This window comes from Procambarus clarkii, chromosome 83 (assembly GCF_040958095.1).
Source record: "Procambarus clarkii isolate CNS0578487 chromosome 83, FALCON_Pclarkii_2.0, whole genome shotgun sequence".
NCBI lineage: Eukaryota > Metazoa > Arthropoda > Malacostraca > Decapoda > Cambaridae > Procambarus > Procambarus clarkii.
This window is the reverse complement of record NC_091232.1, coordinates 15,610,559-15,622,626: the sequence shown is the minus strand read 5'-3', so window position 1 is coordinate 15,622,626 and position 12,068 is coordinate 15,610,559. Positions and strand designations below refer to the sequence as shown.

The 12,068-nt window shown below is 52.0% G+C and overlaps 2 protein-coding genes across 2 annotated transcripts in view; one reads left to right on the top strand and one right to left on the bottom strand.

The window, feature by feature from the left end:
- The first annotated feature begins 2,047 nt into the window (after window positions 1–2,047).
- Window positions 2,048–3,673, top strand: LOC138358461 (fap1 adhesin-like). The gene has a single exon (XM_069316452.1). The coding sequence runs from the start codon at window positions 2,048–2,050 to the stop codon at window positions 3,671–3,673; it is 1,626 nt and encodes a 541-aa protein (XP_069172553.1).
- Window positions 3,674–4,129: 456 nt separating this feature from the next.
- LOC138358460 (serine-rich adhesin for platelets-like) overlaps window positions 4,130–12,068 on the bottom strand; it is a 9,927-nt gene continuing 1,988 nt past the window's right edge. Inside the window, exons 2-4 of the mRNA XM_069316451.1 lie at window positions 5,727–8,534; window positions 4,944–5,510; window positions 4,130–4,750 (exon numbers count right to left, since the gene is read on the bottom strand). Of these exons, the coding sequence (XP_069172552.1) occupies window positions 4,130–4,750; window positions 4,944–5,510; window positions 5,727–8,534 (3,996 nt within the window). The remainder of the gene's footprint in view (window positions 4,751–4,943; window positions 5,511–5,726; window positions 8,535–12,068) is intronic.

The following is a 12,068-nucleotide window of genomic DNA, read 5'->3' as shown; positions in this document are numbered from 1 at the left end:
TGAAAGAGAAATTGACAATATGCCCATGCACTCAGCCCCGGGTCCAGACTCATGGAATTCAATATTTGTAAAGAAAGGCAAAGCGCCAGTAGCACAGGCACTCTGTATAGTGTGGAGAAAGAGCTTGGACACGAAGGAGATACCAGATGCGCTGAAAGCAGCAGACATAGCCCCTCTACACAAGGAAGGTAGCAAGGCATTGGCAAAGAATTATAGACCAGTTGCAATAACGTCTCACATAATAAAAGTATTTGAGAGTGATCAAGAGTCAGGTCACTAGATTTATGGAAACCAATGACCTCCACAATCCAGGCCAACATGGATTTAGAGCAGTACGATCATGTCTCTCACAGCTACTTGACCATTATGACAAAATCACTGAGGCATTAGAAGAAAAAAAGAATGTAGATGTATACACAGACTTTGCCAAGACATTCAACAAATGTGACCATGGAGTGATTGCACACTAAATGTGGTCAATGGGTATAACTGTTAAAGTCGGACGCTGAATACTCAATTTCCTGTCGAACTGAGCACAAAGAGTAACAGTCAGTCAAGTAAAATCGAGTCCGAGCGCAGTTAAAAGTTCTGTACCTCAAGGTACAGTCATTGCACCACTGCTGTTCCTTATTCTCATATCTGATATTGACAAAAATACAAGTCACAGCTTCGTGTCATCCTTTGCAGATGATACAAAAATCAGCATGAAAATTTCCTCTGCTGAAGACATTGAAAAACTTCAAACAGACATTAACAAAGTTTTCGATTGAGCAGCAGAAAATAACATGATGTTTATCGGTGATAAATTGCAGGTACTCAGATACGGCAAAAATGAGGATCTGAAACATAATACAGGGTACAAAACAGAATCGAATCTGCCCATAATAGGAAAACAGCATGTCAAGGATTTGGAAATAATGATGTCTGACGACCTAACGTTTAGGGAGCATAACCAAGCAAGTATTGCTTCAGCCAGAAAAATGATAGGATGGATTACGAGAACCGTCATGTACAGAGATCCCATCACAATGGTTGTACTCGTCAAATCACTTGTGTTGTCCGTCTTGAGTACTGCTCAGTAATCACTTCCTCCTTCAGAGCAGGAGAGATTGCTGAAATAGAGGGAATACAAAGAACATATACGGCATGCATAGACGAGATAAAGCACCTAAATTATTGGGATCGTCTCAAAGCGCCCCAAATGTACTCACTAGAAAGACGAGAGAGATACCAAATATTATACACATGGAAAATACTAGCAGACACAGGTCCCAAATCTGCGCAGTAAAATAGCAACGTACTGGAGTGAACGATATGGAAGAAAATGCAGAATAGAACCAGTGAAGTGCAGAGGAGCCATTGGCACAATCAGAGAACACTGTATAAACATCTGAGGTCCGCGGTTGTTCAACGTCCTACCAGCGAGCATCAGAAATATTGCCAGAACAACCGTGGACATCTTCAAGAGAAAACTAGATTGTTTTCTTCAAGGAGTGCCGGACCAACCGGGCTGTGATGGGTACGTGGGCCTGCGGGCCGCTCCTAGCTACAGCCTGGTGGACCAAACTCTCACAAGTCAAGCCTGGTCTCAGGCCGGGCTTGGGGAGTAGCAGAACTCAAAAAAACCCATCAAGCAGGACCAGCTGGCAGACACTGCCATGGACCAGGTGGCAGACACTGCCGTGGGCCAGCTGGCAGACACTGTGGTGGATCAGGTGGCAGACAATGCAATGGACCAGGTAGCATACACTGCCGTGGACCAGGTGACAGACAGGGCGGTGGAACAAGTGGCAGACACTGCCGTGGACCTGGTGGCAGACACTGCCTTGGACCAGGTTGCAGACACTTCCGTGGACCAGTTGGCAGACACAGTTATGGCCCAGATGGCAGACACTGTCATGGACCAGCTGGCAGTCATTGACATAAACCAGCTTGCAGACATTGTTTTGGACCAGGTGGCAGACATTGCCATGAACCTGTTAGTAGACACCGCCGTGCACCAGCTGGCAGACACTTAAACACACCAGCAGGCAGTCACCAGCCTGCCATGGACAGGCTGGCATTCATTGTCATGGACCAGCTGGCAGACACTGCAGTAGACCAGGTGGCAGACACTGCCGTGGAACTGGTGGCAGACACTGCCGCGGAACAGGTGGCAGACACTGCCGTGGACCAGCTGGCAGACACTGCCATGAAAAGGCTGGCAGACACTGCCATGGACCAGCTGGCAGACACTGTCATATATCAGCTGGTCGATATTGCCATGGATCAGCTGGCAGACACTAACATGAACCAGCTGGCAGACACTGCAGTAGACCAGGTGTCAGACACTGCAGTGGAACAGGTGGCAGACACTGCCGTGGACCAGCTGGCAGACACTGCCATGAAAAGGCTGGCAGAAACAGCCATGGACCAGGTGGCAGACACTGCCATGGACCAGCAGGCAGACACTGTCATATATCAGCTGGTCGATATTGCCTTGGATCAGCTGGCAGACACTAACATGAACCAGCTGGCAGACACTGCCGTGGACCAGGAGGCAGACACTGCAGTGGACCAGGTGGCAGACACTGCAGTAGACCAGGTGGCAGACACTGTCGTGAACCAGGTGGCAGACACTGCAGTAGACCAGGTGTCAGACACTGCAGTGGACCAGGTGTCAGACACTGCAGTGGACCAGGTGGCAGACACTGCCGTAGACCAGGTGCCAGACACTGTCGTGAACCAGGTGGCAGACACTGCAGTAGACCAGGTGTCAGACACTGCCGTAGACCAGGTGTCAGACACTGCGGTGGACCAGGTGGCAGACACTGCCGTGGACCAGGTGGCAGACACTGCCGTAGACCAGGTGTCAGACACTGCGGTGGACCAGGTGGCAGATACTGCCGTGGACCAGGAGGCAGACACAACAATGGACTTGCTGGCAGACAATGTCGTGGACCACCTGGCAGACATTGCCGTGGACCAGGTGGCAGACACTGCCGTGGACCAACTGGCAGACACTGCCGTAGACCAACTGGCAGACATTGCCGTGGACCAGGTGGCAGACACTGCCGTGGACCAACTGGAAGACACTGCCGTAGACCAACTGGCAGACATTGCCGTGGACCAGGTGGCAGACACTGCCGTGGACCAACTGGCAGACACTGCCGTAGACCAACTGGCAGACACTGCCGTGGACCAGGTGGCAGACACTGCCGTGGCCCAGGTGGCAGACATTGCAGTGGAACAGGTGGCAGACACTGCCGTGGGCCAGCTGGCAGACACTGCCATGAAAAGGCTGGTAGAAACAACCATGGACCAGCTGTCAGACACTGCCGTGGACCAGGTGGCAGACACTGCCGTGGACCAGGTGGCAGACACTGCCGTGGACCAGGTGGCAGACATTGCAGTGCAACAAGTGGCAGACACTGCCGAAGGCCAGCTGGCAGACACTGCCATGAAAAGGCTGATAGAAACAACCATGGACCAGCTGGCAGATACTGCCGTGGGCCAGCTGGCAGACACTGCCGTGGACCAGTTGGCAGACTCTGCCGTGGACCAGCTGGCAGACACTGCCGTGGACCAGCTGGCAGGCACTGCCGTGGACCAGCTGGCAGACACTGCCGTGGACCAGCTGGCAGACGTGCACACAAAAAGCATATACAAATCAGGTGAAAGACAACGCGTCTAAAGTAGAAATTGGTGTGTTGGTAACCAGAGCACCGTCCCGGGTGTTGGTAACCTGAGCACCGTCCCGGGTGTTGGTAACCTGAGGTGCGTCCCGGGTGTTGGTAACCTGAGCAGCGTCCCGGGTGTTGGTAACCTGAGCACCGTCCTGGGTGTTGGTAACCTGAGGTGCGTCCCGGGTGTTGGTAACCTGAGGTGCGTCCCGGGTGTTGGTAAGCTGAGCAGCGTCCCGGGTGTTGGTAACCTGAGCACCGTCCCGGGTGTTGGTAACCTGAGGTGCGTCCCGGGTGTTGGTAACCTAAGCAGCGTCCCGGGTGTTGGTAACCTAAGCAGCGTCCCGGGTGTTGGTAACCTGAGCAGCGTCCCGGGTGTTGGTATCCTGAGTAGCGTCCCGGGTGTTGGTATCCTGAGCAGCGTCCCGGGTGTTGGTAACCTAAGCAGCGTCCCGGGTGTTGGTAACCTAAGCAGCGTCCCGGGTGTTGGTAACCTGAGGAGCGTCCCGGGTGTTGGTAACCTGATGTGCGTCCTGGGTGTTGGTAACCTGAGGTGCGTCCCGGGTGTTGGTAACCTGAGGTGCGTCCCGGGTGTTGGTAACCTGAGGTGCGTCCCGGGTGTTGGTAACCTGAGCACCGTCCTGGGTGTTGGTAACCTGAGCACCGTCCTGGGTGTTGGTAACCTGAGCGCCGTCATGGGTGTTGGTAACCTGAGCACCGTCCTGGGTGTTGGTAACCTGAGCACCGTCCTGGGTGTTGGTAACCTGAGCACCGTCCCGGGTGTTGGTAACCTGAGCACCGTCCCGGGTGTTGGTAACCTGAGCACCGTCCCGGGTGTTGGTAACCTGAGCACCGTCCTGGGTGTTGGTATCCTGAGCACCGTCCTGGGTGTTGGTAACCTGAGGAGCGTCCTGGGTGTTGGTAACCTGAGCAGCGTCCCGGGTGTTGGTAACCTGAGGAGCGTCCCGGGTGTTGGTAACCTGAGCAGCGTCCCGGGTGTTGGTAACCTGAGGAGCGTCCCGGATGTTGGTAACCTGAGGTGCGTCCCGGGTGTTGGTAACCTGAGCAGCGTCCCGGGTGTTGGTAACCTGAGGTGCGTCCCGGGTGTTGGTAACCTGAGCACCGTCCCGGGTGTTGGTAACCTGAGGTGCGTCCCGGGTGTTGGTAACCTGAGGTGCGTCCCGGGTGTTGGTAACCTGAGGTGCGTCCCGGGTGTTGAGGTGTTGGAGGATTGTTGAGGATTGTTGGAGGTTACCAACACCCGTCCCGGGTGTTGGTAACCTGAGCACCGTCCCGGGTGTTGGTAACCTGAGCACCGTCCCGGGTGTTGGTAACCTGAGCACCGTCCCGGGTGTTGGTAACCTGAGGTGCGTCCCGGGTGTTGGTAACCTGAGCAGCGTCCCGGGTGTTGGTAGCCTGAGGTGCGTCTCGGGTGTTGGTAACCTGAGCAGCGTCCCGGGTGTTGGTAACCTGAGCAGCGTCCCGGGTGTTGGTAACCTGAGGAGCGTCCCGGGTGTTGGTAACCTGAGCAGCGTCCCGGGTGTTGATAACCTGAGGAGCGTCCCGGGTGTTGGTAACCTGAGCAGCGTCCCGGGTGTTGGTAACCTGAGGAGCGTCCCGGGTGTTGGTAACCTGAGCAGCGTCCCGGGTGTTGGTAACCTGAGGTGCGTCCCGGGTGTTGGTGACCTGAGCAGCGTCCCGGGTGTTGGTAACCAGAGGAGCGTCCCGGGTGTTGGTAACCTGAGCAGCGTCCCGGGTGTTGGTAACCAGAGGAGCGTCCAGGGTGTTGGTAACCTGAGGTGCGTCCCGGGTGTTGGTAACCTGAGCAGCGTCCTGGGTGTTGGTAACCTGAGGAGCGTCCCGGGTGTTGGTAACCTGAGCAGCGTCCCGGGTGTTGGTAACCTGAGGTGCGTCCCGGGTGTTGGTAACCTGAGCAACGTCCCGGGTGTTGGTAACCAGATGAGCGTCCCGGGTGTTGGTAACCTGAGGAGCGTCCCGGGTGTTGGTAACCTGAGCAGCGTCCTGGGTGTTGGTAACCTGAGGAGCGTCCCGGGTGTTGGTAACCTGAGCAGCGTCCCGGGTGTTGGTAACCTGAGGTGCGTCCCGGGTGTTGGTAACCTGAGCAGCGTCCCGGGTGTTGGTAACCAGAGGAGCGTCCCGGGTGTTGGTAACCTGAGCAGCGTCCCGGGTGTTGGTAACCAGAAAAGCGTCCAGGGTGTTGGTAACCAGAGGAGCGTCCCGGGTGTTGGTAACCTGAGCAGCGTCCCGGGTGTTGGTAACCAGAGGAGCGTCCCGGGTGTTGGTAACCTGAGCAGCGTCCCGGGTGTTGGTAACCAGAGGAGCGTCCCGGGTGTTGGTAACCTGAGCAGCGTCCCGGGTGTTGGTAACCAGAGGAGCCTCCAGGGTGTTGGTAACCTGAGGTGCGTCCCGGGTGTTGGTAACCTGAGGAGCGTCCCGGGTGTTGGTAACCTGAGCAGCGTCCCGGGTGTTGGTAACCAGAGGATCGTCCAGGGTGTTGGTAACCTGAGGTGCGTCCCGGGTGTTGGTAACCTGAGCAGCATCCCGGGTGTTGGTAACCTGAGGAGCGTCCCGGGTGTTGGTAACCTGAGCAGCGTCCCGAGTGTTGGTAACCAGAGGAGCGTCCAGGGTGTTGGTAACCTGAGGAGCGTCCCGGGTGTTGGTAACCTGAGCAGCGTCCTGGGTGTTGGTAACCTGAGGAGCGTCCCGGGTGTTGGTAACCTGAGCAGCGTCCCGGGTGTTGGTAACCAGAGGAGCGTCCCGGGTGTTGGTAACCTGAGGAGCGTCCCGGGTGTTGGTAACCTGAGGTGCGTCCCGGGTGTTGGTAACCTGAGATGCGTCCCGGGTGTTGGTAACCTGAGCAGCGTCCCGGGTGTTGGTAACCAGAGGAGCGTCCCGGGTGTTGGTAACCTGAGGAGCGTCCCGGGTGTTGGTAACCTGAGCAGCGTCCTGGGTGTTGGTAACCTGAGGAGCGTCCCGGATGTTGGTAACCTGAGCAGCGTCCCGGGTGTTGGTAACCTGAGGTGCGTCCCGGGTGTTGGTAACCTGAGCAGCGTCCCGGGTGTTGGTAACCAGAGGAGCGTCCCGGGTGTTGGTAACCAGAGGAGCGTCCAGGGTGTTGGTAACCTGAGGTGCGTCCCGGGTGTTGGTAACCTGAGCAGCATCCCGGGTGTTGGTAACCTGAGGAGCGTCCCGGGTGTTGGTAACCAGAGGAGCGTCCCGGGTGTTGGTAACCTGAGCAGCGTCCCGGGTGTTGGTAACCAGAGGAGCGTCCCGGGTGTTGGTAACCTGAGCAGCGTCCCGGGTGTTGGTAACCAGAGGAGCGTCCAGGGTGTTGGTAACCTGAGGTGCGTCCCGGGTGTTGGTAACCTGAGGAGCGTCCCGGGTGTTGGTAACCTGAGCAGCGTCCCGGGTGTTGGTAACGAGAGGAGCGTCCAGGGTGTTGGTAACCTGAGGTGCGTCCCGGGTGTTGGTAACCTGAGCAGCATCCCGGGTGTTGGTAACCTGAGGAGCGTCCCGGGTGTTGGTAACCAGAGGAGCGTCCCGGGTGTTGGTAACCTGAGCAGCGTCCCGGGTGTTGGTAACCTGAGCAGCGTCCCGGGTGTTGGTAACCAGAGGAGCGTCCAGGGTGTTGGTATCCTGACGAGCGTCCAGGGTGTTGGTATCCTGAGGAGCGTCCAGGGTGTTGGTAACCAGAGGAGCGTCCCGGGTGTTGGTAACCAGAGGAGCGTCCAGGGTGTTGGTATCCTGACGAGCGTCCAGGGTGTTGGTATCCTGAGGAGCGTCCAGGGTGTTGGTAACCTTAGGAGCGTCCCGGGTGTTGGTAACCTGAGCAGCGTCCCGGGTGTTGGTAACGAGAGGAGCGTCCAGGGTGTTGGTAACCTGAGGTGCGTCCCGGGTGTTGGTAACCTGAGCAGCATCCCGGGTGTTGGTAACCTGAGGAGCGTCCCGGGTGTTGGTAACCAGAGGAGCGTCCCAGGTGTTGGTAACCTGAGCAGCGTCCCGGGTGTTGGTAACCTGAGCAGCGTCCCGGGTGTTGGTAACCAGAGGAGCGTCCAGGGTGTTGGTATCCTGACGAGCGTCCAGGGTGTTGGTATCCTGAGGAGCGTCCAGGGTGTTGGTAACCAGAGGAGCGTCCCGGGTGTTGGTAACCAGAGGAGCGTCCTGGGTGTTGGTATCCTGACGAGCGTCAAGGGTGTTGGTATCCTGAGGAGCGTCCAGGGTGTTGGTAACCTGAGGAGCGTCCCGGGTGTTGGTAACCTGAGCACCGTCCTGGGTGTTGGTAACCAGAGTAGCGTCCCGGGTGTTGGTAACCTGAGCAGCGTCCCGGGTGTTGGTAACCTGAGCACCGTCCTGGGTGTTGGTAACCAGAGTAGCGTCCTGGGTGTTGGTAACCTGAGCAGCGTCCCGGGTGTTGGTAACCTGAGGTGCGTCCCGGGTGTTGGTAACCTGAGCAGCGTCCCGGGTGTTGGTAACCTGAGGAGCGTCCTGGGTGTTGGTAACCTGAGGAGCGTCCCGGGTGTTGGTAACCTGAGCAGCGTCCCGGGTGTTGGTAACCTGAGCAGCGTCCCGGGTGTTAGTAACCTGAGGAGCGTCCTGGGTGTTGGTAACCTGAGCAGCGTCCCGGGTGTTGGTAACCTGAGGTGCGTCCCGGGTGTTGGTAACCTGAGCAGCGTCCCGGGTGTTGGTAACCTGAGGTGCGTCCTGGGTGTTGGTAACCTGAGCAGCGTCCCGGGTGTTGGTAACCTGAGGAGCGTCCCGGGTGTTGGTAACCTGAGCAGCGTCCCGGGTGTTGGTAACCTGAGGTGCGTCCTGGGTGTTGGTAACCTGAGCAGCGTCCCGGGTGTTGGTAACCTGAGGAGCGTCCCGGGTGTTGGTAACCTGAGCAGCGTCCAGGGTGTTGGTAACCTGAGCAGCGTCCCGGGTGTTGGTAACCTGAGGTGCGTCCCGGGTGTTGGTAACCTGAGCAGCGTCCCGGGTGTTGGTAACCTGAGGTGCGTCCCGGGTGTTTGTAACGTGAGCAGCGTCCCGGGTGTTGGTAACCTGAGGTGCGTCCCGGGTGTTGGTTGGGGGGCGCCCGTTCTCTGCTTCCACCTGTGTTCTTACCTAGTTGTGCAGGCGAGGGTTGAACTTCAGCGTTTTGGTCCCATCTCTCAGCTGTCAATCAAAATGTGTTTAATTCCCCTAAACATTTTTGGCTCTATCACATCTTCATTTGAAACTGTGTTTGGAGTCTGCACAGACCATCTCACTTCCTAGACTATTTGTTAACTACTCTAACACTGAGAAAATCTTTTTGGTTTCTTTGTGGCTCATTTGGGTACTCAGTTTCCACCTGTGTCCCTTTGTTCGTGTTCCACGCATAATAAATAGTTTGTTTTTGTCTACTCGGTCAATTTCTGTGAGAATTTTGTGGGTGATGATCATGTCTCCCGTTACTCATCTGTCTTCCAGGAAAGACAATGCTTTCATGTAGCATTCCTTCTCCTTCATGGTCTACGATGGCTAGGACAGGCCTTTCATCCCTCCTGCAGTAGTGGTTCGAGGCCTCTCACTCCTCCTACAACAATAAATTCAGGCGACCTCCAATATCATCCCCCGACTCTGAAATGACGACTCCCAGGACCCTAACCCGTGCAGAAGTACTGGATGCAAGCTTTTAACTCTGCAATAATGGGAGTAAGACGCTTGCCTGATCTTTATTAGTTTCTTTTGACCTCTCAGTGCTCAACTGGTCCCAGTTGTAGCACCTGCTCTGTGATTAGACCACTTGGCCTTGCATATAGTATGCGATAACGGCTCCAAACATCTCATCGGGTTTGCAACAGCGACTCTAGACCTCACGCTTGGTCTGTGATGACTAGGTGCCTCTTGCCTGGTCTACAATAGCGGATCCAATCTCATTATTGGATAGCAATCGTCGTCTTATTGCACGGTGTGTGATGGAGAGAGCAGGTCTCTCACCCTGGCTGTAAGAGAGAGTCATAGCCCCGGAGGCAGAGTGCGGATACACACTTCAGGCACGCTGTCTCGCTCCTTCTTTTTATCCCTTCCTCTCTCGCTCTTTACACTCTCTGACACCAGTCATACTGGTTGATGGAGATCATACGCCTGCCTGATGAAGCATCACATTATAGTAATGACCTAATATACGCCACTTATGTCGCAGTATTTCGATAGATGACGTAATATACCGATAGATGAAGCAATATCCTGATAGATGGTACAATATCCCAATAGATTACACAATGTGCCTAACAAAGGACGTACTACCTTTTCCCAATAAAGGGCTTGATATTATTTTTGTGGTATGCTACCTCTGAATGAGGCAATACAAGCAGTGAATGACGCAATTTATTATTAAATAACAGAAGCACATGACTCAATATTTTTCTGAGTGACTTGGAGCTTGTTCCACAATGACATTTGTTTTTCAATATGATTTCAGTGTCTTACTTTTCAGTTCTCACTGGCTTAATTATTTTTTTTATATCAAGTTTACTTACTGGTTTCTAATTCTAATTCATATCTCTCACAGAAATCACAAGACAAAAAACTCATCCCTGAAATATCAACTCTTCTCAAAATATGATTTTTGACCAACTCACACAAATGACTTGTTCTCATAAGTTCTCTTAGTGTTAGTGTCTTAAAACACTTACACTAAGTCGTATTCTAACTTCTGTAAGAATCTTTGTTTTTCACGAGCTCATCTTCCACTCCCTAATCAATCTTACATGTTCTAGTAAACATGTTTACTAGCTCATCTCTTTGCAAATATTTTTTAGTATATCAAGTTCTCAGTACAATCTTTATTCTCACCCAGAAGGTGATGTTATTTCCATTATCAAACTAAGGTTTAATATTCTCATATGATAAGAGACCTCAACCTAACCTCTTCTAGTGCTTTTCAATCATCCTAGCACCTTGTTTATAAGATCACAGTAATGTAATTTTTGGCTAAGAGCCTTTCCACAACATACTGTATCTTCATACAGTTCAACCATTTATGTTTCCTCAGCCTATCTTTACTACGAGAAGCTAATTCACACTTCCTCCACATATCAGAAGTTGTTTGTTGGGACATTTTTGGGAAGTTTTTCCTATGCTGTCTTTTAAACCTCTCAACGAAAGTTTTATAAAGTTTTTTTTCAAAAAAGCCATGTTCCCACACCTAACATTGTAATAATTCCACTAATAAGTGCATCATTTCTTACACTCCAAGTCAACTTCCGTATGCAAAGCATTGTTTGGAGCAAGTCTTAAAAAAAAATAAAGCGTCTGTCTCTTCTTATCCATTGACACCAAAGTATTTCACATATTGATGGTTAGTCTAAAGATATTGATATAATATTTGTTAGGCTTGAAATATTTAGTCCTAACATATAAACGCCCACACAACCTCTCTACTCAATGCACGTGTTATTTTTACTGCTAAAACTAGTAGCTTGACATTTTAACCTTCAACACCTACTTTTAACCAAACATTTTGTTAGTACTCACTGTACACCGATGCTATATCAGTTTAATAATCAGTCATCTGCTTGTATTTTTGTTCTCTTACAAGACCATATGATATTTGAATAGTCAGTTTATATCAAACGTTGAGTGTTGTGTAGTCACTTTTAGTTGGGGTTAATTGAAAAAAGAAAAAACACACATGTTTCCTTCGAGCTAACTTCTCAACTTAAACCTTTTCTCTGCAGGATGCGTCTGTATTCTCGCACTATCTTATATATGCAAGGGACCAGTCCACATTTTAAGGAAAGTAGACATTTCACATGCTTTGTAGAGAAGTTCCCCTCTCATTTTTCGTGGCTTTACACGATTGGTCTGGTCCAGCCCAATATATTTTCAGGATTATATTTGATTATATTTTAGAAACTTGATATTGTAAAAATAAAATGCACGTGCTAAGCGGAGGTGACGAGATGGTAAAACTTAACCGCACCTTAGCAAAATTAATGACATAACTATATCATAACTATACCATCAGCTATCATCCATCCAGCTCTTTCAGTCCATCAGCTCTTTCTTAAGAGAGAAAGAGCTGATGGACTAGTTAATAATAGTTAGTGAGTGTGAATTAGTACAAGTGTCATTGTGGTCGAGGAAGAAAAAAGATTTGTGTAATGAAATAGTGTAATATGTTGTAAAAATGGATATAAATGTGAAAGATTTTGATACCATTGTACTTTCTTAACATGCTAAGTGTATTTTGTGTAGGAGTGTGTGTTAAAGACGTTTATGTCTTTAACACAAGCACAGGTGGCACTGGTACTGTTTATGAGAGTTATGATGGCATTTGAGATGCCACGAAGCGTATTGGAAAACCCGACACCATTAACTAATATTTAATACAATAAGCTGATAATGTTCCTGCTGTGT

Bases quoted from the DNA above. Each gene is read 5' to 3' on its own strand.
- LOC138358461 (XM_069316452.1), top strand. From the start codon at position 2,048: ATGGACAGGCTGGCATTCATTGTCATGGACCAGCTGGCAGACACTGCA.